The 26,148-nt window shown below is 45.3% G+C and overlaps 1 protein-coding gene, 1 long non-coding RNA gene and 1 other non-coding gene across 5 annotated transcripts in view; 1 reads left to right on the top strand and 2 right to left on the bottom strand.

Moving 5' to 3' along the window:
- Positions 1–26,148, bottom strand: part of Sash1 (SAM and SH3 domain containing 1) — a 217,634-nt gene that overhangs the window by 81,548 nt on the left and 109,938 nt on the right. For all 3 annotated transcript variants that reach the window (XM_040728178.1, XM_040728177.1, XM_040728179.1), the window contains exons 3-4: positions 11,671–11,721; positions 11,505–11,554 (exon numbers count right to left, since the gene is read on the bottom strand). In XM_040728178.1, the coding sequence (XP_040584112.1) occupies positions 11,505–11,554; positions 11,671–11,721 (101 nt within the window). The remainder of the gene's footprint in view (positions 1–11,504; positions 11,555–11,670; positions 11,722–26,148) is intronic.
- Positions 6,283–9,751, top strand: LOC110340051. Its single transcript, XR_002381857.1, has 3 exons — positions 6,283–6,389; positions 7,106–7,239; positions 9,263–9,751. It is a non-coding gene; the product is annotated as an uncharacterized LOC110340051 (long non-coding RNA).
- On the bottom strand, positions 21,957–22,089 carry LOC121132954. Its single transcript, XR_005869669.1, has one exon. It is a non-coding gene; the product is annotated as a small nucleolar RNA SNORA36 family (small nucleolar RNA).

Here is a 26,148-nt window from a genome sequence, read left to right as displayed (position 1 = left end):
GATGAGGTGTCTGATCAACGCCCTGCTGCCTGCAGACAAACAGACCTGGATTTGAGACTCTTATCTTTCTAGTCCATGTCTTGTGGTCTTAGCTATCACTTCATCGTTCTGAACCTTGGTTTCCTTAACTATAAAATCCCATCCACATTACAGATTTGTTAGCAGGCTTAAAGAGAGATACTATATGGGGAGGCAGGGGGCTGGAGAGATGGCTCAGCAGACAAAGGACCTGGGTTTGGTTCCCAGCACCCATACAATGGCTCACAACCAACTGGGACCCCAATTCTTTTTTTTTTAAAGATTTATTTTATTACTATGAATACAGTGTTCTGTCTGCATGCCTTTCTGCACAGCAGAAGAGGGCACCAGATCTCATTACAGATGGTTGTGAGCCAACATGTGGTTGCTGGGAATTGAACTCAGGACCTCTGGAAGGGCAGTCAGTGCTCTTGACCTCTAAGCCATCTATCCAGCCCCCCTGTGGCCCCAATTCTATGAGATCTTATGCTACCTTATGATCACCACTGACAGCAGGAAAGTGCGTTGTGTACTTACACACATATAGGCAAGACATTCATACACATAAAATTAAAATAAGTACATATTAAAAAGAAAATAGATACACATGAATCACTTGGTGAATTCCAGGCAATTCCCTTTCATTCTGCTTGTAGCCTGTATATAGGTGCTAGTTTTTCCCCCTCCTTCAGCACCGGCCAATATCCCCTACATGTCTGAGGCAGGCAGGCAAACAGCAGCCACCTCTATGTATTAGACGGCCTGGGCTGCAGCGCCCGTCCCCCACAATTGCAACACACAGCCTGCCACCACGAAGGAAGCAACCCAGGCACGCAGCCTCCAGCTGAGGTTAGGCCAGCTGGAGCTCGCTCACCAGACAGCATGAAGGGCAACAGCCTTCTCGACTGGGAACAGCTGAGGCAGAGAACATTGGCCCAGCTGCTGCCCAGTCCCAGCCCCTGCATTCAGGAATGTTGAGCCCCTCAAATATGCCATGCAATGGCGTGCACACGTGTGGACACGGATAAACGCACAAGCATTTACTTCAGCACACTGACCACATGGGCTCTTAGGCACATGACCACATTTTCTATGGAAAATGGCTGCTGTTTCTAGCCGCTCCTCCAGCTTGTGACATTGAAAAGGAAACTAAAAGTCGTGTAGAATGATCCAATTTTAAGCAACGGTGGCCATCGATCAACTCTGCGTATGGCACTGTCCATGAGACTAGGGGACAGACATCCTGACAGACTTCTGCCAGGAGCAGCACAGTGCCCTAAGGTGAGGGGACAAGCTAGGTACTGTGCCAGGTGGATGGCATTCCTTGGGAAGACCTGTTACAGTACCTGGTTGATCTATTAGGAGCCCAAGGTTCAGAGAATTCAAGCCCATTGTTTCTGATCACACAGCTGGCATAGCTGAAGTTCAGGTACAGATTCTGCTGGGCTCTGGAGCTCATGCCAACAACACAGGCGAACCCCAAGCAACCTCAACACCAATGTCAGCAAATAGATGGTGCCTGAGGTAGAGGAGCCCCAGAGCCCAGCGCGGTAGAAACTTACAAGCGAGAGAGCCAGAGTGCTGAAACGGCCCTGATGAGTCACGGTGGGGGGGGGGCTTCACTCAAACTCTAGCTCCTGGACAGGATATTTCTCTTGTGCCCCTGGCCTCCACATAGATAGTAATTAATAAACCGATTAAGGCAAAATAGCATATAGTGTGTATACTAATAGGCTTTTGGTCTAGCACAGTTATTGCCTGACCTAACTTTGCAGCTCCATCTACACAGCCTACACAGACTGTGGTTGGAACCTAATCATGACAACGGTCCGGGCTGCCCTGGTTCTCTCTGTGGTTCTGTGTCCACCTCTCAGGACAGGGAGCCTGCAGGGATGTCAGCCCACCTTCAGACAAGCAGGATAACTTATTCACTTCTTCAGAGGCACACCCCCCCCATGTGACTTCCTCCCTTCCTCACACAGGGCAAACGCAGACCTGGAGCATGCAGGCCTATGCCCCATGGGAGCACCAGCGGTCCATCCCAACCCACACCGCTGTCACAAACAGGATAAGAGACAGGACGCTTTAGTGTCGGCTCCAGAGGACACGGCTTGACCTGGATTTCCTAGCCATCTCAGGACGTCATCAATTCCTTTTAGGAAATCTGTTCTTCTTCCGAGGACCATCAACCTCTCCACATGTGAATCCCCACACCTAGGCAGGTGCTGTAGAGATAGACCCTAATTGCATAGGAAAACCAACGTGAGACCAGACTACAGACCCTGTCCCTGGGAAACATACAAAGATGGAAAAAGTCCCAGTCCCTCTCCTAGATAGATCCAAACCCAGAAACATGCCTGTAGAGAAACAATTTACTACAAGAATGAGTTCTTACTTGTTTCAAAAAAGTTGGATGCGAAGTTACCATGAATCAGATATCAGGGTCTATTCTTAGTGTCCCACTATAAACATAACCCATTTTCTGTCAGAAGGACATTTTTCTGTTCATCTGGTAAGTCTACAAATAGAGAACGTGGATGGACGGTTGCTTAGGGTTTTGGCAACCATAGGATTCTCACAGCTAAAGGGCACGGAGCTGCTTCTGAAATGTTAAAAATGACGTAGGATTGATGAGCGTGCCAATGATGACAATGAGCTGTGAATGCACAATACACTATTCTCCCCTTCTGTAAATGCACTGTGTGGTATGTGTGCTATATCTTAAACTGATGAAGACAAAGACACATATGTGCACAGAGACCGCACACAAATGTCTACAGCGACATTCTTCACAAAGGTCAAAAAAAAAAAAAAAAAAGATGTGGGATTACATATCAGCCAGTAGCGGATACACAGAACGCCCCATGGTCATACACAAAGGAATCAAATGCAACGAGAGCTATGAAACTGATGGAAAATATTATGTGAAATGAAAGGAAGCCAGCTATGGACTACTGTCAGCTATGGACTACTGTGGTGCTGTCCGTGAAGCCCTGGACATACTACAACATGGTTGGACTGCACCCTTCTCTGCCTGTGTGGGGCATCGGCAGTCAAACCCAGGGCCACATAGGAGCGCTCTACAGTCCCTCACTGTGTCCTTTTAGGGGAAGAGTGACACGGCATATGAACTACAACTCAATAAAGGAATTACCAAGGATAAAATAAAAAGCACTTCCTCCAACAAAATCCCTTCTTTCGGAAGTTAAAAGAATTCAGCAACTGGCATTTTACACTATGTTTCTAGACATTGTACCTTTACATGGAATCCACTGTCTGTGCTTGAAGAGGAAGAAAATACAAAGAGGATTGAACAAGACTGCAGAGTGGAGCCAGGCAGGGGAGGAGGAGAGTCCTTAGAAACACATGGGTGGAAGCTGCTACTCTCTCCACTAAATGGTTTTTCTGGTGACTTTTCGTGTTAATATCCTCAGGCAGAAAACATGTCTTAATACACTGCTGTCAGTTTGGGGAGACACTGATGACCAAGAGGTGTCTTCTACATAGTAATTCCGTGCCGGGGAACAATCAATTGCCATCGTCCTATTTCAAAGAACCCAGGTCATTGAGTGAGCTTGATGTGAGCATTTCATGGGCTCTGAGCACCAAGAAAGCAGTCGAGAAGAAAGCCTCAGTGCTCCAGCCAGGCTGACTCATGTGGGGTTTAAGAACGTAAGTCACCAGAGCCATGGGCAAGGGCATGAACTTGAGCCATATTAAACATATAATAGGGATAGATAAGATTACAGAGTACTCACTGTGTGTTAGATAGCTTACTAAGTGAAGTAATTACTATAATTACATCCCACTTAGTCAGGAACTGGCCCCGGGATTGCAGAGCTGGCAAGGAAATGCCTGAATCCAAACTCAAGAGTCTGGAACCAGGTAGGTCTACCCAATGGACAAAGGGACCCTAAGACTGGATTGACAGGCTTGTCTCCAGCTCTGGAACCTTAGGCAAGGTAAGCACTCTCAAAAAGGTATCTCCAGCCGGGCATTGGTGGCGCACGCCTTTAATCCCAGCACTCGGGAGGCAGAGGCAGGCGGATCTCTGTGAGTTCGAGGCCAGGCTGGACTGACAGCCTCTAAAACAATACAGAGAGACCCTGTCTCGTAAAACCAAAAATAAATAAATAAATAAATAAATGGTATCTCCTTCAAATGTCTAGTCTAGAAATAACTGGTTGGTCTCAGGGCTGGATCCAGAAGGACCTTGCTGGGTAGGCCAGCCGAGTGCTGAGGATGGACAGAGCTTGCTCAGGTAATGACGATGAAACGGGAAGTTGTGATGTAAGCTATGTGTTTGGACATATCGTTCCTGGCTAGTGGTGCTGTGTTAGCAGGTTATGGGACCTATGGGACCTTTGAGGCAGGAAGCATGGCTGAGGTCACCAGGAACTGGCCTTTGAAGCTTCAGTCTGCTCCCCTACTTCCCGGTCGAATGCTCTGGTTCCTGCTCGAATACCAGGACGTGCCCAGCTGCCTCATATTCTTGCTGCCAGAACTAGGAGCTGACACTGTCACTGTCTTCCACATGTGACGGCCTGGATCCCCTGAACCATATGCCAAAACAAACTCCTCCTTAAACTGCTTCTATGGGATATTTGGTCCCAGTGACGCAAAAGTATCTGCATCACGGGGAGCATCCCACACAGTCACACGGCGAGTTCAGAAGCTAAGCATACCAGGAGACAGGACCTGCCTGAGAAACCTGCCTGGGGAGTAGGTGGCAGGACATGAGGTGGCCGTGTGGGAGGAGGACAGAATATGGGACACTGGGCTCAAAGGGAAAGAGAAAAGCCAAGTTGGAAGTGCAGGGAGCAGGGGAGTCAGGCCCTGACCAAGAACCCAGTCAGGGGCTTCCTGAAGACAGGTAGATAGGGAGGAAAGGGAAGGGGAGGACACAGAGCTTCCCGGGGTGGGGGTTGGTGGCTAGGGGAGGTAGGAGGAATTTGACATGCTAAGAAAAGTCTTCGCCTACCCGATGAGGCAGGAAAGCAGTGCTGAGCTGTGCACACGTGTGAAGAGGGTGTTCAGTGACCACCAACTGTATTCTAACCATGGCTGGAGCACAGACCCCGCTCTCCTGCCTTGTCTCCCTTTATTTATCTGCCTTTTCTATCGCCCTATATATTTGGGCTTTTCCTGGCCATAAAATAGTTCAAGCGTAGTCATCGGAATGGAGAGAGGTGAAACTAAATCAGTGAATGCTCAACTCTGGTGAAAGGCTTAGTAAGAAACAACTTATAAATATTGGCAACGGTGAGGTTTGGCGATTTATTTTAGACTTCCTTGCTTCGGTAGATAAATAAATAACCTAGGCCCAGCTTAGATCACCTTAAGAGTCTGCCTGGCTCCTGTTTCCTGGATCAGAAGGATGTAGGCTTTAACTGCTATTTATCTGATGCTGATGAACTCATGGGACTCTGCCTTCCTTACTTTTCTCATTGTGACCAAACACCTGATGGGAAGCAACAAGGGAAGAAAGATTCACTGTGGCCCAAGGCTCAAGGGGTCCAGCTTATGGCTGGGAAAGCACGAAGGTGGGGACATGAAATGACCTGTCACGTGTCCTCAGCCAGAAAGCAGAGAGGGGTGAATACTGGTACCCAACTGGGTATGCAGATTGGGATCCCAGCATGTAGGGTGGTACCTTTCTAAAACACCCTATAGAAATGCAGAGGTGGGTTTCCATGGTGATCTGCATCCAGTCTGGACCACCTCAACCCCTACCTCCTAACCTCTGGATTTGTTGAAGCAACACACTTGCAGACAGTTTGGAATTACAGTGCTGTCTCCAGAAGCTCTGCTACTTTAATTGGGATCAAATCTGGGTTCTGCTACTGAGTGGCTGTGTAGCTTTGAGCAACTTAACAGTCTCTCTGTTTAAAAATTAAGAGACAGAAGTGGATAGGGCCTCACAGTAAGGCTCTCCCAGTACTGAATGTGTATCAAGTACTTGTAACCACGCCTGGTAGATGATAAACCCTAAAGCTCATATTCCTCCTTTTTTCTTTTCCATTTTGCAGTTCATATGAACCAACTCTATGAAAACAATGTCCTGGAATATTAGCTGAAGATGTGTTATATTTGTTTATGCTGTGGCACATTTGCTTAATGATGCAAAGATGTGTTGCATTCTTTTATGCTGCATTGGTTTAACTCTGTGAAGCTGTGTTACTTTGCCTATCTAAAACACCTGATTGGTCTAATAAAGAGCTGAATGGCCAGTAGCTAGGCTGGAGAGATAAACCGGGACATGCAGAGGAGAAATCTGGGGAGAAGAAGATTGAGGATCAAAGAAGGAGAGGAGGAGAGGTGGGCCAGCCACTCAGCTGCACAGCAAGTCACGGAGAAAGAAGTAAAGAAAGGTATGCAGAATAGAAAAGGATAAAAGTCCAGAGGCAAAAGGTAGATGGAATAATTTAAGTATAGAAAAGCTGGCTAGAAAGAGGCCAAGCTAAGGTTGGGCATTCATAAGTAAGAATAAGACTGTGTATTTATTTGGGAGCAGGGGGGGGGGGGGGGCCCAAAGACCAAAGAGTAAAAGAGTGAAACAAAACCAAGAACAAAACACCTCTACACAGATAAAAAGAAGCAACCAGATGAGCCCCAGGTACTGCTGGCTTCATGGCTTCCATGAACATACTACATAGAAAATCCTGGCATTACCTGTCAGTCAGCTGGCCCATTTTCAGATCAGTCTTGAATGAGTATATATAACACAAATGAAATATTAGCTGTCATGGGAAGTACTAATTTCCCACCAAATGGCAACACGCCCTCTTAAGAATGACATTTGTTCAGGGCAAAAGTGGGTTCAGCTATCAAAACTCCTGTGTGATTCAGCAATTAAATAACCCTTTTCAGGGAGGGGGGGTCGGCTTATGGTTTCGGAGTCTCAGCCTATGACAGTGGAGAGGCAGGATTTATTGAATCATGACAGCTGAAACAAACACATCATGGGGGCTCCTCACTTAGTCTACCTGCTAACAAAGCCATGCCTCAAATCATCCATCCAACCTCCCCCATTTAAACTATGAAATGTATGATTCTTTTTCTACAACTTTCTCCCTTCAAACGGGAGCTATCTGTTCCAGTGTCGCTACATCTTAGTACCCAGAAGACTGCATGCTCTCCATGCCAAGTCGGTGCTCAGTAGACAGCAGACACATGAGGAAGAGAAGAAACAAGAGGGGCTCTGGATAAATGTCCTTAAAGGTATGCCTCTGCCACGCCCCCTTCATTGCCTTGAATGTGTATCAGCCACTTTGAGTTCATGATCACCCTCCCTCACCGGTCCCATAAAAGAAAGAAAACAAAACCAAAAGCCACAACCTGGCTTCCTGTTGAGTCACAGGGCCAGTCCTAAGTATATGAATGGGAAAAAAAAAAAGTGGATCCAATTAAAGTGGCATTTCTTTATGTCACTTGTGCCAGGCTTCCTGACACTCATAGTTAACCTAATTCCTCATAGATATAAAAGATCTTTCCTAGCCAAGAAAAATAAAAAAACAAAGAGGAGGCTTTGCTTTTCAGATATGTTTGAGAATAGCTGCTAGCAAGAAATTTAGCTCATGTTCATCCCTCATGGGAGCAGACACCAACCCAAGATGGGGAAGTAGACCCTGTGTCTCATCAGTAGGTGATGTGGATAGTTGTGAAAACTGAAGGTTCAGGTGGAAGCTGCCTTGCCTCCTTGATTCCCTTCTATGGGGGGGGAGGGTAGGAGCATGCATGTGGCTGGCCATGTAGCTCAGTGACAGCCCTAGCACACAAGGTCACAAACAAAATGGGGCAAAAACCGTCTTGCTGAAAATCGGGATGAATGAGGGTGTTTGTCAGAGTGATGATGGGGTGAGAGGTCCAGTTTCTCTTCCCACTGACCCACCCCTCCATCTGCCTTTCTCTTTGATTCCATGCTGTGCGGGCCAAGCAGCCCAGGGCCTAGAAGCTTACATCCAGTGTAGAAAGGGGCATCAGGAAAACTGATGCCAAGAGTGCCAGACTCCTCATTCCTTGCCCTCTCCATGATAGACTCTCCACACCCACCTCCCTTGGTCCAAGCTAAGTTCCTAGAACTCAAGACTTAAGCCACGATAGGTGTGAAGTACCTCTGGAAGAAGTATTATGGTTTATTCCCCCCCACCCCATGGAAATTCTTTTATTTTATTTTTTTTATTTTATTTTCCAGTTTAAATTTAGATAAGAAACAAGGTTGCTTCACAAGTCAGTTCTAGGTCCCTCTCCCATTCCCTCCCCTCCTCCCGTGCCCTCCCCCCAACCCCTCCCATTATCCCCTCATTCCCCCAGGGAGGGTGAGGCCCTCCATGGGGGTGTCCATAGTCTGTCATTTCATATAGGGCAGGGCCTAGACCCTTCCCCAAGAGTTCAGGGTGAGAGTGCACCTCACATTGTTCTATGGGAGTCCAGAGTCCGTGTGTATACTTGGGATGGGTACTGATCTGCTGCCCAAGGCTCAATAGATTACCTAGGCCTCCTCACTGACACCCAGATTCAGGGGGTCTTGATCAATCCCATCCTGGATTCCCAGGCTGATGCCTGGGATTTTTTTTTTAATTGAGTTGAGATTTTAAGAAACCAACCTTACATCATAATCCATGCCAGAGCCCTGTCTTGGCATAGTTTTTACCTGGGAAAGAAGGGTGGGAAGCATGTGAGCTTTGGCCCCAAAGACAACTGGGAGACATTAGATCCAGAAGGCAGGAGCCATAGAGCTGGATGCTCTTGGTCTTAAGAGTTGCCTGTGGCCCCGGGGCCTCTGTCCCCCATGGGAAGGCTGTTTGTTGTAGGACATGTCTCCCTTTGTTTAGTAAAAGCTCTCCTACATGATGAATAAAAAGCAGAACAACATTTCTGCCCATAATGCAACACTCTGAGTCAGCATGGTATTTTACTTGGCAGACACTCAGCGGACACTAACCAGACACAACCAACTGGTTTGCCAGGCTATCTTCCACAGCCTCAACAAGCAACTGCAAAGCTGCCAGCCAGTGGTAGGGTGGGAGGCATCGAGGGATTTTCCAGTCAAACGTATCTGTGCTTTAAAGACCAATGAGTAACTTTTTAAAGCAAACCGTGCATTAAATCTGCTCTAACTATATCCCAGTTAGACATTTCAGAGTGATAGCTCATCTTTAAAGACAAGGCGAAACCTGAAATCCCTTAGAAGATTTTAATCGAAGAATAATTATCAACTAATAAGTGTTTTTCTACTTTACAGCCACTGTGTTAAAAATTGACTCAGGGGGGAATTGCTGAGGCTAAAACCTCGTCAAAGTTTGATGAGGGGCAGGCGGTGCTAGAGCCTCAGATATTCTCCCCAAAGAGTATTTGTTACAAAGAGAACCGCATTATTTCCCAAAGGAAGCCTGACAGATGCCACGATAAACAGATCATCAAAATTCATTATCTCCGATCATGGGATTAGCAGGTGTCATGAGCTGCCTGATGGAATGGACTGTGGGTAAGAAACAAAAAAGGCCTAGCCTAAGACAACTAGCCTACTCTGCAAAGAAAAAACAAGGTGGCAAGTTTGCAAGAGACTAAGAAACCCTTTCAGACAACGCATTAACACACCATGAGTAATTATTTCAGTGCTAGACTGAAAAAAATTAAATGTCCCAGCATTGGGACACTGAGAAAAATTGAGCTGCAAGTGAGGAGCCTCACTGTAAGTTTTCTTCTTGGTAAATGTCCCATGGTTCTGTCAGAGTGTGTGTGTGTGTCTTTGTCCTTAAGAAATACATGCCAAAAGACTCATGGGTTTCAGGCTGTGATGTGTGCAACTCACTCTCAAATGGCTCAGCAAGTGTGTGTGTGTGTGTGTGTGTGTGTGTGTGTGCGTGTGTGTGTGTGTGTGTGTGTGTCCCAGAGAGAGAGAGGACAAAAGAGCATACACACATCAGTAAGTGCTGATACCAAGTGTGGAAGCTTTGTTTCAAGGTTAAAAAAGAATGCTATAATCTTCAAGAAACATTACTAGAGAAGTGAGTAAAATATTTGTACAAATTTCAGAATGTTTAGAAACACTCAACCTGAACCAATGAAAAGAACGGAGGCAAAATGGCAAGATGGAGAGATGGGGGCATCGGGTTGTCGACAGTGGGTGTGGTGCAAATTCCTTTGTTAACCACTGAGGAGTCCAGCAGTCTCCCCCTTGGCCACAGGAGTCACACTGTATTCCAGAGGAAGGAATACAAACACGGAAAACATGACTGAGAGAAAGGGATGCCCAACTTAACCTAGGCTAATCCAAACTGGGTGACTCACTCCCCTCTCTTGTTTCCTGAGGGACTCAGATGCTGCGGAGGAACACCTGAGCCCTCTGACTCCATCACACCCAAGTGACAACTTAGGTCAAGAGAGCCCACAGCCTGTGTTCTCAATGCTTCGCCAGCACCCCAGCACCTCCGAGATCAAAGGCAATGCCCACATACACCCATGGCCTACCTCACTCAGCCTTAACAAGAGAAGGATCCTGGCAGGATACACATCAGCTCAACCAAGGGATGCTTAGATAGCATGTGCTGTAACCTTTGTTTTTCATTGGCTCTTGGGTTCTAATGATACTCGTTAGTCTTGACCCATGCCTACTCAGGCCCTTATTTCAGAGCTGCAGCTTTCTGGTAGAGCCACAGCCCCTCCTAGATGCTGCCTCTGCCAGCAGCACACACGTGGCCGGATTAGGCCGAGGGGGCTGTAAAGTACACACACACTTGCCCAGCGTGTGCTCCTCATTCCTAAAATACTTCATTCCTAAACCACTTCTCTGCCTCTCTTGGCACAAAACAGGACAAGTGGCTCTGGGCCAGAGGAAGTGTCTGCTTAGAGATGTGGGCTTTCTTTAAATTTCTTTACTTCAGAAAAAATCACTAGAGTGACTACAATGGAATGAAATAGAAAGGGGAAAGCCTGTAGATAAAGATACTTAGTTTTTTTTCTTTTATAAATTGTAACACTGAAAATACAAAAACATAGCATTACCTTTTATGAGAACAGAAATTATAGAGCCTGAGTTAGGACAAGAAAAGAAAAATATTTCTTTAACAGAAAAGGTTCGTGCACATACGTGCGCCAGCTTCTCACACAGGAATCACATTTGTTTTGAGGTGGCATAACCAAATGAGTTGTAGGGAGGCCTTTCAAAGTCATTGTTTTGGTTACAGTGTATTTTATTTTTGTAGTTGGTTCCTACATGCATTTCATTCTCTATTAAAAGCTAGGATCAAAGATGAAAGCCCGTCCCAATTGATTTACCTGCCCTTTCCCTTCATTCCGGGCATTTATTTGGGACTCCCTTCGTGACAAGAAATGCACAACTAATAGCCAAGGCAACCCCAGCTGGCCTGTAAAGCCCACCTTGGTAGATGTGCCACACAGAGCATGTTTAAGAACAGCACACCCAACTCCAGCCCAGACGCCTCCCCCGTAGCTCGGACTCCAGCAGAAGGAGAGTGACTTACTTTCTTTCCACTTCTGGTGTTGACACGGCGCTGCAGAAGCCAAGGGACTCCTAGAAGAGAGAGAGGGTCTCAGTGTCAGTAAGGGACAGCGGAGTCTACTTCCTACAGAATGTCACTCGAGAGAAGAGGCAGAAGCCAAAACAGATGATGAAAAGGCTGTGCTTACTTCGAGCTGGGACCGCAGCTGAAGTGACGTGGGGCTGGCGTTGGGTTTCTCCTAAAAGAGAACAGATGCGGCTTTAATGAGACGCCCAAACGTGGCACACACAGAAAGATAAATAGACGTGTAAGAAGAGACGGGAGGATTTGGGAAACACTCCGCGGTACAGTGGGAGGAGATGGTGGAGATAAATGGATCCTCCCAAAAACCTGAAGTGCTTTTCAAACGGAAGCGCAAGTCCCTCAGAACTCAACTGCTTCCCAAAGTTGACTGCCATACTTGGCTCACGGTTTTACTCCACACGAGCACCAATCAACCAAAGGGAACTGACAATGGTGAAATGACTCTCTGGATACACTGGACCATCATCACTAGACATTGAGTTTACTGCAGCTGTCGGTGTTGAGTTTATTTTTCAGTAACATCAGAGTTCCAGCCTGATTGTTTTTACATTTACTTAATTCTATTGATGCGGGGGGGGCACACACTGGTGCCCTGGCATCCATGTGGAGGTCAGAGGTCAGCTTTTGGGAGTCAATCCACTCCTTCCACCATGTGGGCTCCAGGGATTAGATTCAGGTTGCTAGGGTTGGCAGCCAATGTATTACCTGCTGAGATGAGAGAGCCATCTTGGCAACTCCTGATCTGATTTTGAAATTCTGAATTCATCCAAAGGATCAGTAATGTAAATCTTGTTGTAAATGTGTATTAGAAAGCTGGAAGACTAACTGGATATTGTTTCAGCCTTTCCAAAAAAAATCACGATATATATTACAAATGAACTGGCCAGCTTGCAAATTTACAAAAGCCCTCAGCTTGCAGGTGACGAATGACGTAAAAATGCGTGAGGCCTCCAGTGTGTTGAGCGACATTAAATCACAAGGACTCCGTTTCAAAGATAAAGACCGTGTCCTGTAAACACCCTTGTTTTATAGTAAAGGGATGTGTGTCCCTTGAAAAAACAAAAGGGGGGAGAGAAATGAGCTACATGTGATGCAAGCAATGGGCTGAGATGGACTTTGGTGGTTTAAGTGTGAAAGTTGTACTAAGGAACATTTGGATGTAATTAGAAGAAAACAAGAGCCATCCACAGAGCACAGGGCCGAACCCTAGTGTTTTCCAAAGAGATTAATTCCGAATCAACATAAAGAACGAAAAGGCTTATCTCCTCTTCTTCCTCCTCCTCCTCCTCCTCCTCCTCCTCCTCCTCCTCCTCCTCCTCCTCCTCCTCCTCCTCTTCTTCTTCTTCTTCTTCTTCTTGTTTTCTCTGTGTATCTCTGGCTGTCCTAACTCACTGTGTAGACCTCGCTGACCTCGAACTCACAGAGATCCACCTGCCCCTACCTCCCAAGTGCTGGGATTAACATGTACCATCACACTCTCAAAGGCTTATCTTACCCGAGGCAGATCCACAATGGGGCAGCTATGAAGCAAACATTTAGAAGCTGCTTCTGCCAAAAACCATTGACTCTTCACCAGGGCTCACAGGTAACTGAGAGCAACATGAAACCCTGGCACCCTTGCCTTCACTGAGTCCCTGTCTGCCTCCTTTACTTCACAGAAGGCATAAAGGTAGGCCATTGTCCTAAGCCTGTGGGCATCTTAGATTCCTAGAAGAACAGATGTCCAGAATCATCCATAATGGAGAGACTACGTCCTGGAGTAGGAGTGTTCGTCTTACAGAGACCAGATCCACCCTCTTATGTCATGGCAGTAACAAATTTTTAGACCACCTTCACAGAACCAAGACAAGGGTCAAGCAATCCACACTGTGGCAAGGACTGCCCACCCATGAAGACCTCTGATCCCTCTAAAGCCCATGCCGGTACACTGAAGATGGACTTGGAGTCACTGGGACCTACACAATATGGCTGGCTACACTGACTAAATTTTTTCTGATTTTTAAGATTACTCTTTGATTGACATATTGAGATAAGCAGTTGAGCCTAGCTTACAGAATCTGCTGGCCAGGATCAGGTTTTTGCACTAAAACTCCAGTTACTGTTAGAAGACACATACATACATACATACATACATACATACATACATACATACATACATGTGTGTGTGTGTGCTTTCAGAAGATACATTTGAACCTTTGATTTGTAAGAAACCTGAGTTCTGAGTAAGCCTCAGGCCTCACCCCTCTGCAGCGTCAGAGAGACTAGCTGGGCAGCACTGGCATTTTGAAACCTCTTTGAAGTCCCTTAGAGGATGGGCTAAGGTCCCTGGATAGTCCTCACTTCTCCCACCTCTGCCTGATTCCCTTCCTGGCATGGCCACTTGGCAATCTCCTCTATGCTAGTCACCATTACTCATCTTTGAAATTGGCAAACTGGGGATAAGTGGCTGAGTCTAGTGTTTCAGAGTTGACAGAACTCCAATTATCAGGCTATGGTTACGCAAAGCCCTGGCTATCATTCCCTGATCAACTTGGTATAAGACGATAGACACATCGGGCAGAAGCAGTATCATTATCTAGAGTTTAAACAATCAGAATGATTCAGATTTCTTCAATAACCTGAATGCAGTAGCCATCACCATGGTTATATTCTTCAGGACTACATTATGACTGAATTCAGGAACTGTTTTTGTCGCCTCAGCTAACACCTAGGAAGTGGGTAGGTCATGGTCATGTCCAGTGATACATCTTATAGGCATCGGATTATAAGTTTATTAAGGGTCATGGTTAGCACAATCACAAAACACCAGCGAGAAACTTGGCTGAAGGAGAAAGGTAGCAGAGAAATAAGGACAGTTTGGGGTAGCGCTAGAAAGAGGAGGATGTGGCAGGAGTTGAGCCCAAATACAACCCATCGCCATCAGTGTGCTTTCTCACGGGGCGAAGGGGTGGGTTCTGGGAACCGACTGCCCATCCCTGTGAATGTGGTGGGTGATGCTGTACTGCATACATTGAAACCAGAAGGAGGGTGGGCTGCACGCCACGTAGGTTTGTTTTGTTTTTACCACAAGGAAAACAATAAATGTGCCAGAATGAGTAGATCTGAAGAGACAATTGAGGGGAAACAGCCTGAATGAGAAGAAACATCTTAAGGGACGGGTCGCTCACTCAGCCCATCCCACACCCTCCTCAGAACTCCACTGCCCTCAAGGTCCTGCTGGTTTTGGTTTTTACGAACTTATCTGCCTGTTTGTGTATTATTGTGACAGGATGAGTGTGAGTGCGCCACCGAGCATTTGTGGAGGTCACAGGACAACTGTGGGAACTGGTTCTCCCCTTGTACTGTGGGTTCCAGGAACTACACGAAGGTTCCCAGGCTCATACTGGAAGCCCTTAACCCCGAGCCATCCGGCCAGCGCGTCCTCCTGGTTTTTATTCTTGCCATTGTCCATTGTATTTATATTTCTGTACCAAACTTGACACATAATTTTGACAAGGCGGGGTTCAAAGTCCAACTGGTTCTGCATAGATCCCTGGTGCCATCAGCATTCCTGGTGCCCACAGCCCTATCTGGAAGCCAGATACTTTAGCCTTGGAAACAATACATAAAGAACTTTCAGAAAGCATTTTTGTAAACAAAACTACTATTTGCAAATACATAACAGCCCAAAACAAAACCAGCTGGTTGCCCAAAATCAAGGGATACACACATGTGCTTCCACCTGTTGTCCAGGTGCACACATGTGCAGTCCAGGTACATTAACAGCACATGGGTCAAATGTAACACTTAGGTACTGAGATTAAACAAATGTATTTTGTTCTAACGTATCCAAGCCTGTTGTGTGGATACGCAAGATTTCAAACCCACCTGAGGGCAGAAATAAGGTCCTGGAAAATGGTTTTCATGCCCCACCACCACCACCACAGCTGTTTCCAAGTTCATGTGGAAATTCACATTTCTCTGTCCCTTATTGCTGCCAGGATCCCACGCCAAATGAACTTTACAGCTGGAAAGGAAGGAGGGATAAACCACTGTACTGTTCCAAAGGCAGAGAGGAAGAACACCAAGCACCCACCAGCTCAGCTCAGGGCCAACTTCTCCTCCGCCACAAGGACCACAGGAAGGAGGTAGAAAGAGTCAGGCTCCATGGCTGGCTTAGCAGAACAGAAGGGAAAAAACAGAATGCCACGTGTTCTCACTGTATTCTGGATGAATGCAGGGAGCCTAGTAGCTGATAGCAGTAAATTTGAAAAGTACATTAGGGCCAGCGAATTGGCTTTGTAGGTGAGAGTACTTGTTGCCAAACCTGATGACCTGGGACCCACAGATGGAGAGAACCAACTCCCTCAAGTTGCCTTCTGATCTTTTCCTGCACACGCGCACATGCATGCACACGCGCGTGCGTACACACACACACACACACACACACACGAAAAATGTAATAGGACATTTCATGTAAAGAAGCTTTCCATAAGAAATTGGTATGAGGATCCAGCCAGCAAGGTCTCAGCAGAGATCCTTATAGAAACAGACAGACAAAGAAACAAACTAGACAGAGAACCAGGGAGGAAATCCATAGGCAAACAACCTACTCTTGCTCTGACTAGTTTCCATCTTATTTCTAGGGGATCCACAACTTCAAACACCACTAAGTTCTTTCTCGGCTCATAATGCCAGCCTCTTTCACTTAGATTTAAAGACAAAGACAGCATCACATCTTTAAATTTAAGACTCAATGAATAAAGTCCTGAGAGTTCACGGGTGAACGCCATCTCTCTCTAGTTGCTATGGAATGACTGCCTCTGGGTTAACCACCCTTTCCTAGAACTGACAGCACATGGTCCAGGGAGAGGCAATGGCAGAGCCAAATCCCTCTGCAACCTGAAATTTGACATCTATAAAACCCTGATTCCAACAAGCCCTTTAGTACTTTTTAAACTTAATGCATTACAGTACCCTGGGTGATGGTTTCATATAAGTCATTCATTGGGTCTCACTCCCTACCCTGACTTTCAGGTTTAGTAGGTCTAGAAGATGACACCCTACGCCAACACCTGGCCTTCACACCCACGTGAGTGAGCAAACACCAACACACATGCACACGCACACACATTCACACTCACACACATATGCATGTACACACATGTACACACTCACACTCACACACATACGCACACAAAGGTGAAGGAGAGTGGCTGAGGAAAACACCCAACATTGACCTATGACCTCCACATGCACACATATGAAGGAGCACCTACATTCACACACACACACACACACACACACACACACACACACACACGCACGCACACACACACGCACGCACGCACGCATGCAGACACACACTGGAAGAAAAAACTCGTAACTAGTTGAGAAAAAAAATCAAAACAAAAAACAGGGTCTCAGGAGGTTGAGACAAACGTCAAACTTTAGCCCATGGCAGACTTTCTATAATAAATGCTTGCAAGACTCGATTTATAATGGAAACACAGGCGGGGAAGGCTCCGATGCAATATACATAAATGATATGTTTCTGTTCTTGTGTGGTGATTTTCTTCCCTTCTGAGCATTAATCCTCGAATGACTTACTCTATAAATTATTGAACTTAGTTCAAAAGCAAATGAAATTTAAAATACCCATTTATTGAATGGCAAAAGTGCCATGTTGAAATTACTGTGATTTATCTGTTTCTTTAACGATTCCTGTAGCAAACTTACTTCATTGCCCAAAATTATTACCTGGATGCATAGTTTACTGTGGTCTAAGCATAAATCTCCCCCTCACTGTGCAGCAGCCGCCATTTGTCAGGCTCTTGTTCGTTCCTTCGCAGCCACAAGGCCGACTTTTTCTCTCTGCCGCTCTGAAACTGCTACACTCTATGTGGCACTAATTGCTCCAATGGAGAAGGGAGGAAGAGAAGCACCATTTAACCAGGACAGAGTTCACCCACCCACCCCAATGCCCGACTTATTATGCATGGTTCCAGCAGCTCCAACAGGAAGTAGCAATTGGTTCTGTGAAGATGACCCTGTTAATCGTTAACAGATGGTTAATCCTGGCCTATGTGACTGGATTTGGAATGACCTAGGAGACACCAGCTCTGCATACGTTTCTAAGGGCACTTCCAGACCAGAGAGGTTTCACTAAGAGTCCTGAATGGACTGGGATGTCATGCGGGTGGGAGCCAACTTGGCACACTTCCTTCTGACAGTCAGTAGATACAGTAGAACCAGAGGCCTTCCATGCCCCTGCCATGGTGGACTGTATCACCTCTTAATGTGACCCAAAGAAGTCCTTGCTCCATTAACTTGCTTTCTGTTGGTGCTGTAGTTTGGGTTTGAAATTTCCCTATAGAAAATTGAACACTCGGTGCCCAGTTGCTGGTGCAATTTGGGAAGGTTCTGGAACTATTAGGAGGTGGAGCCTCACTAAAGTAAGTATGGGACTGGGGGCAGGCTTTGAGGTTTTGGAGCCTGTCCTCACTTCCAGGTTGCCGATGTATGATGGGATGGCTTCAATGCCCCCCATGTCAGACCTTAACCGCCATCATGGACTCTATCCCTTCCGCCAAGATAAGAACTTTCTCCCTTAAGTTACCTTGTCTGAGTTTTTAATCACAAAAATGAGAAAGTAGCCAGGAAGGAAAGTAGCCATGACGGCCAAGTAGTTAGCTGATCATAGTAGTGAGAAAAGTAACTATTGTAACAAAAGAGATGGTCAGCCAGGCAGAGGTGGTGCACACCTTTTATCCCAGCACTGGGGAGGCACAGACAAGCAGATCTCTGTGCGTTCAAGGCCAGTCTGGTCTGCAAAGTGAGTTCCAGGACAGCCAGAGCTACACAGTAAAACCCTGATTTGAACCCGCCCCCAAGAAAGAAGTGATGTTCATTGGGTGTCACTAAATCCGGGTACCAGCAACACTGCACCCAGGAACGTTGCTACTCTACCAGGGAGAGAAATTCTTGTTTGAAAACCTAACTTCTCTCCATTACCTACAGGAGGGCTCCCCAGAGCCAAGCTCCCCAGGACTTGCACACGCATGCGTGCACATGAGCACACATGCACTTGGAAGCTGGTGGTGGAAGAACATGCTTAGCACATATGAGGCCCAGGGTTCCAGTCCCAGCACTGTGAAAACATAAAACAAAAATGACACATTTTCTAGCAAAGGGATCTGCCACATGTACGATAACAGACTATACTGCCTGAGCTGGGGAGAGGGCTGCATTGGAGAAGTGCTTACCCTGAAACCATGACGATCTGAGGTTTGGGTCCCTGATACCCAAATAAAAGACCCAGCATGGCAGTGAGAGGCTGTAAGTCCAGCCCTGGGGAGGGGAAGGGAGGAGGATCCCTGTGCATGCTGGTCAGCTGATCTAACCAATCACTGAACTCCAGCTTCAGTGAGAGACCCTGTTTCAAAATCTTAAGATAGAAACCATTGAAGAAGAATCTAGACATTGACCTCTGTCAGCACACACACACAAGCATACACATCAACAGATATGTGTACCCCTATAGGTGCACATACACAGGCACACATGCACGTTGATAACGTAATAAGAAATATCACTGCAGGTAAGAAATAGGCTCATGATTTTAAAAGATGAATCTCAGAAATAAAGGCATGAAAATGTGCGTGCACAAATACTCAAAGAAATATCAATATTTGCTGAACAAATATGTATGTCAGACAGAAGGCCATGGTAATCTCTGAGTTAGAAGGCAAGTGGGAACCTTAAATATCACTTTTAATCCCTTTTTAATCTCTTCTGATTTTCTCCCTACAGTGTGTAGATTCTCCTCTCACAACCATAAAGCAAAAACACTTTTCCTATTTAAATTACATGTTATTCTTTTCAGAAATCCCATGTCACATCTGGTTCAAAATTACATACACACATGTATGTTCTACTAGAGTTTCAGGACCTAACATATCTATGACACAGAAGACCTATGGTAAGGATTTTTAATTGCATTGGTCATAAGATAACTTCTTCTCTGCAGATCTTTGTGAGACATTTGTCATTTAAGCATACAGACTTACTTGGTGGCAATCTCGGACCTTGGGAGATAGAATCAGGAGGGTCAGAAGTTCAAGATCAGTCTCAGGTGCATAGTGAGTGAGAGGCCAGCCTGGGCTACTTGAGAACCCGTCTTAAATCCTCCCCTCAAAACAGACTGCACACCTCATACTATGTTATTTTTATTGCTTTGGAAACTTTAAAATTCTGAGGAAAAACAAGACTTTTCCTCACAGAATTTTGCCTTTTTCTCATCCCGTCTCAATTAGACCTCAGTCATCTAAATAGCACGAGGGTGGTAATTAGAAAACTTATACTTATGACATGCACAGAAAATTTGACCGTAAGCAGTCCATTATGCCAGTATTCCTCTACCAGACAGCAAGTTTTTTCTCGGGAAAAGCAAACAAATAAAAGCCCCAGAAAAGGTACAAACAGGAAACATATTCAGGCATGACGGCCAAGGGCAGAACACACATGGTCCTTTCCTAGGTCCATAGCACAGCAGATAAATAAAAGCAGTGAGTCGGAACACACTGAGTGATATACCTGGAAAACAGGATGGGGAGGCTGGCAATGTCCCTAAACGCCACAAGTCTTTTTAACAAGGGAGCAGACACAGGTAGAGTTATATTTAGAGGGTCAAGATACTAAAGGGTTTTGCATGATACAAGCAGATCTGGTGTTTTGGTTTTACGGCTCAGGTTTGTTTAATTGGATGTGTATGTGTTCGCACATGTGTTTATGTGTGAGTGTCCACACCGGCCAGAAGAGGACATCAGATCCTCTGAAGCTCAAGTTACAAATAGTTGTGAGCCAGCACCTGACATGGGTGCTGCTGGGAACCAAGCTTTGGTCTTCTAGAAGAGTAGGAGGCACTCTTTTACCTCTCCAGTCCCTCTGGTTTTTGTTTTTTAAAGACTTGACCTCTAAAGTGGTAAGAAACCACGTCCAAGACAGCCACATTTTTCCACTGGAACCTTTAGAGCAACGTATGCAAATCAAAGTATCTGTACTTGACCATTTTCATCTATTCTATACAATCTGACACAAAGAGAATCGAGGATAGTATGCACCTTTGCCACAAAACTTAAACTAGGATGAGAAAACATAAACTTTAGATGTTAAATCTTAAACAGGGTTGTTTTTTGAACAGACACCCCTAAGCACTCATGAAAATGCCTATTGTACTAAAGAGAAAACATGGTCTTGGAAAATGGAGGATTCTTAAATTCCTTGCCATAAATATATATGTATATGTATATGTATATGTATATAAACATGTAAACCCCCTCAATTTCATCAGGTGCTCTGGAGTCTGGGTGAGGGCAGCACCCTATGGAAAATGGGACCAGAAAAGAAGGGGTCACCAAGCAACTGCCAGTGTTGAGCAAAGACTGGAGAAGTCTTTGAAGGTCATGACTGGAGGCTCAAGGATAAATTATATTTTGGACAGAACTTTAAAAAAATTAAAAGCTTCCCCTCCTCCACTGACTTCCCCCATGTCAGGGTGTAATCACATTATGTTTAGTTATTCACCATTGCCTCAAGACCTAACAAAGTGCCTGTGTAGATTAAGTACCTAGTAAAAACGTGTTGAATGAGTGAATGAATAAAAAATATTAAAATGTAGAAAGGGAGATGTGGAGATGTTATGGTACAAAAAAAAAAAAAAAACAAACAAGCAAGCAAGCAAACCCAGTGTACCACACGTAGTAATCATCAATGAAAATTTATAAATCAATTTAAATTTTATTAGTGAGGTAGATTAATTAATGACTGTAGATTTGATTGATGATGCAAGGAAAAAGCTGTATACTGAAGCTGTAAAGCAAATCCGATGACAGAAAGACACTCGGTGGAGGGTAGAAGCCACACCATGCTCTATAAATATCTTCTACCACATGTGCCCAGGGTTTTGCTAGGGATCACAAACGGCCATTTGTCCTGACTTATCCTGAAATCACCATGGAGCACCAGAAAGGAGGGCACTGCCAATAAAAGCACAGAGCTGTTTCCTTGAAGAACAACTCTTAGATCATTTCAATCAAACGGCACACGTTAAAAAAAAAATCAAAGTGATAAAATGCTTGCTGCGGTGAGGTGTTATTCTGACTACACAAAGAACCAGCAGCAGATGCCTGCGGGTTACCTCACAAGCCCCACACACCACCTAAGCACCCACCAAAGATGCTCCACCAGCTCTCTCTTTGCATCTGCCTCCCCATGAGGGCATCTGCTGGATTTCCATCCACGAATCAAGCCTGTCTCAGGATGGGTGGACATCTCACATAAGTCTTTATGTTAAAGACCTGATGCCCAGACTAGAGCTACTGGGAAGTGGCGGATTTTTTTTTCCTTAATTAGTGTCGACTAGGAAGCATATGAATAGAGTAATATTCTCTATTCAATCATTTCCCTTAGCCACGTTCTATGTCACAAAGTTTAATTAACAGAATAGGGAAAGCTGCTCTGAACTGAACTCAACACTCTGGGGTGCAATGGAATCTTTAGGGAGACATTGCGGGGGTGTGGATGAGACATGGAAAAATGTTCCCCAGTCTTGGGCATTTGAACACTTGGTCCCCAGTTGGTGGCACTGTGTGGTGAGGTCTAAGAGGTTTGGCCTTGCTGGAAGAAGTATGTCACGCTTGCTTTGAGGTTCCAAAGCTTGACACCATTCCCAGTGAGTGTTACCTCTCTCCCCCCCTGGCTTCATGCTTGTAGGGTAAGCCCTGCTCCTTGTTCCTGCCACAATGCCTGCTCCTTGCTGTCATGACCAACTCTTATCTCTCTAGAACCATAAGCCCAAATAAACTCTCTATATACCACCTTGATGGGAAGTGGTTTATCACAGTCCAGAAAAGTAACTAATACAGACATCTGTCAACTCACTGTGGACACGCTTTCATAGGAACTGGCAGAACCTGGTTTCTTTCTCTTCCTATTTGCCTTTGCCTCCTGACTCATGAGATATGTGGATCATTCCGCAAAAAAAACCCTGCTGACCATGGTGCCAGGGACTGGAAGCAGTGTGTTATTTGGTTTTGGGCCAGACCCTCCCTCCAAAATTATGAGCCAAATTAAGCTTTTATCTTCATCGACTAGCTGTCTGAAGGGTTTCATTATAGTAATATAACTTAAACTAATATGATCTCAGTCTTCCTTACTTCATGCCTCTCATCTACAGTATTTACCAAACACTCGTCTGACGCCACATGCTGTCTTTGGGGCTTCGTGCTTTTTAGTTAGTTTACCCCAAAAGCTTGTAAGGTGGGATGCTTTACCACCCAACGTTCACCAAAGAAAAGGCTGAGACACAGAGAGGTCTTGTCTAAGACGTGCTAGGAGCGACTGAGTCTCTGGGAGGTGTCCGATAGGCGGTGGCTGCACCGTCCTCATAGCTGTGCTCATCGATGAGCCATGAGGTTGGTGCTCATGCAAAAAGGCTTCCTTCAGTTTGCAGGGCCTCTTCCCTCCTGCACTCCCTAGTCTGCGTCTGTTTCTAAGGCCTTGCTCTCATAATGGCTCAGTAACCCTCCTCTTCTCTTGGGACAGGGATTCTGTCCAATCCTTGCTCAGCCTACTACCTGAGTCTCTTCTACTTGCTACCAGTCCTAGCAGACTAAATATGGGGTGGACTCAGTTTCCCAGCAGTATCCCAAGCCATTATCTTGCCTTGAAGATCCTGATCACCTGTATTCAAGGTCTCTCCAACAGACCTGGCCAAAGGGTCGGGAAATCTCCAAGTGGCTCTCTCCTTTGTGTTTTGTTCCTGTTGGTGACAACCAACTTTGGGACTTTGGTAAGAACTAATCCAGAGGCAAAACACTTGCCTGGCCTGGGAAACGTCCCGGGTTCTACCTGAGAAGTACCACCATAAACCAAACAAATAGCCTGCTTTGTCTGGCGAAAGCTTAGAAGTTACAAAGCACGGTGCTGAAACTCACTTCATAATTACTCAAGACCCATAAGGATGTCCTCTCTTCAGACAGCTCCCCACCCCCCAAACAAAGATGTTGTCCTGAGCCAGTGACATGTAAGCAGGCACTCTTTTCTGCAAGTCACAGAGGGGCCCCTGCCACCTGTCAGAGGGCATGCAGTTAATTGGGTGACACTTGTGAAGGGCTTTGCAACATGAAGCACACATGTCATCCGGGATCTCACACATGGCGCTCTGCACTGCAAAATCCAAGAGCTATTTTTAAAATCTACCAGTTGAGCAGAACTTGCAAGTGTCTCCTTCTACAGTACACTGTAAATTCATTATTCATCCCTGGTAGAGTATCTCAAAAAGTTGGGGTGATACTGAAAACATGACAGAGAATATTCACACACACACACACACACACACACACACAACAACAACAACAACTAAACAAAAAACCTTAGGAAGTTACACTCCATACCATGGTTTTTGGGAAACCTTGACATGCTTTCTCTGTTTCATGTATTCTTTTAAAAGCAAGCAATTCCAGAGGATATGAGAGAAGAAACTGAATGAATGTTGCTTACATATAAGCCAATGAATCACAACCCATGTGGTCATCCCAGGACATACATGCTCAAGAGACTTTGGGATGGCTCACACAAGAATAAAAGCTGGCCATACTCGAAAGGGCAGTTAAACCAAGTGTCTCAATGGGTGTGGATTTAGGTGTGGTATTGCTTTTACCTACCAAACCACAATAACACAAAAGCTTTTCTGGCTTCAGGAAAAAATCAAGGGTTTATTTTTAATTAATGAGGGCAGGCCCCTAATTCCCTCTTTCAAAGTGCTTCCTCTTGCTAAAGGGAATCCTGCGAATTAGTGGGGAAGTTTAATGAGTTGCCTTCAGCTAAGAGGTTTGAGGGTAGTCCCCTGGAGCATTGTTTGTCCAAAGACAGAGCTACCAGTGGCTGCCCACATTCTACCTGGCTTCCCCTTTAATCCAGAGGCATGCTGGCTTTCATGACTACCATTAGTTTTTCAGTTCTTGAAGTCTGCAGGGGCAAGTGCTAGCATGCTCCCAAATCCTTTTGAGTTTTTCTCTTACTGCCTATACTCTCAGACAACACTTCCATCCCACAGGGTTCCTAGTCAAACCTGAGCCATGACTCACCTTGAACTTCAACTGTTCTAGGAAAACAGTTTTAGTGTGGTGTTTAATTAATATAACTCCTTCAAGCTTGGCTTTATGAGTTTCATTTTTTTTTTTGCCTCAGATATGTGACAAAATAATAGGGACCCTTTGGAGAAAAGTCTGTGTCCAGCAAACTTCAGAAAAGTCCGTCGCCTTCTTAGTGCTTGCCTTTTAACCAAAGGAAGGGAAGACACGTGAGGACAAAGCATCCGGGCCCCTTTAGATTGATCGAGACTTCTTAGATACATGTGACTCACTGACTAATCACTGACTAATACAAATACCTAAATTCTTCAACTGCCAAGCACTAAGAATTCTAAGTTCATTTGCCATTGGAAACCCTACATATTTGTCAGCAACAACTTTGTTCTTTCCTGTTGTGCAAAGGAGCCTCCTTTGCAGAAGCCAGCTTCCCAGAACTCAGTCACTCTCCTCATCCAAAACCTTCCATGTCCCCTCTTAGAAACAGGGCATCAGAATATGGTGGGATAGACCCGGAATTCTAGCACTTAGGAGGCTGAGATAAAAAAAGAGCTTGAATTTGGGGCTAGCCTGGGCTACACAATCAACTCCCATCTCACAATAAACAAAGTTAACGAAACAGCTTCAGGTTCCAGTAGAATAAGAAACGGCCTTTGCTGGGAAATCACCAACTCCAGATTCCCAGGTTAAATGTTTCCTTCTCATCTCTGATTTTCTTGATAAAAACCATAGCAATAAATACTTGGGTGACACACTAGGTTGCTTCCTTTAAAAACACAGCTTTTCCATTTTTTCAATAGTAGTAATTTTCCTGTAATTCATCCCTTATATCTGTTCTGGGGGAGTATCCTTGCTTTGGGAATTCATCAGTAACTGAAGTAGCCACTGTACAAACCCCACACTGCAAAGCCAAACCCCACACGCTTCCTTGTGTCTTTTTATATCAGTATTAAGGAAACTTTTCCTTGTCCCTGGATGCATTAGGGGCAGCTGTGGTGTGCTGAAGAATTCTTACTTCAAGACATCAGCATGTGTCGGGCACTGTGGTACAAGCCTATAACTCCAATCCTGGGACAGTGGTGGCAGGAAGATAAGTGCTTGGCCATACAGTGAATCCAAAGTCAGCCTGGGATGCATGCAGGGAACCCTGTCTCAAAAAGGAAGACGGGGAGGAGGATAGACAATTACTGGAAGTTAAAAAAACATTATTTTTATTAATTGATTGGCAGGTTAGTTTTGTTTGTTTGATTGTTTGAGACATGGTCTTTCTATATAGCATTGGAACTTACTCTGTAGACCAGGCTGGCTTTGAACTCGCAAAGATCCTACTGTTTCTGCTTCCCAAGGGCTGTAATTAAAGGCGTGCACTACCATACCCAGCCTTTCTTTATTTCTTTTTCTCTTTCTCTTTTCCCCCTCCCTTCTCTACGTTCCTTATTTATTTATTCAGT

Source organism: Mesocricetus auratus, unplaced genomic scaffold (assembly GCF_017639785.1).
Source record: "Mesocricetus auratus isolate SY011 unplaced genomic scaffold, BCM_Maur_2.0 Super-Scaffold_100018, whole genome shotgun sequence".
Lineage (NCBI taxonomy): Eukaryota > Metazoa > Chordata > Mammalia > Rodentia > Cricetidae > Mesocricetus > Mesocricetus auratus.
Note: the sequence above shows the minus strand (reverse complement) of the source record. Positions and strands in the feature narration are given on the sequence as shown.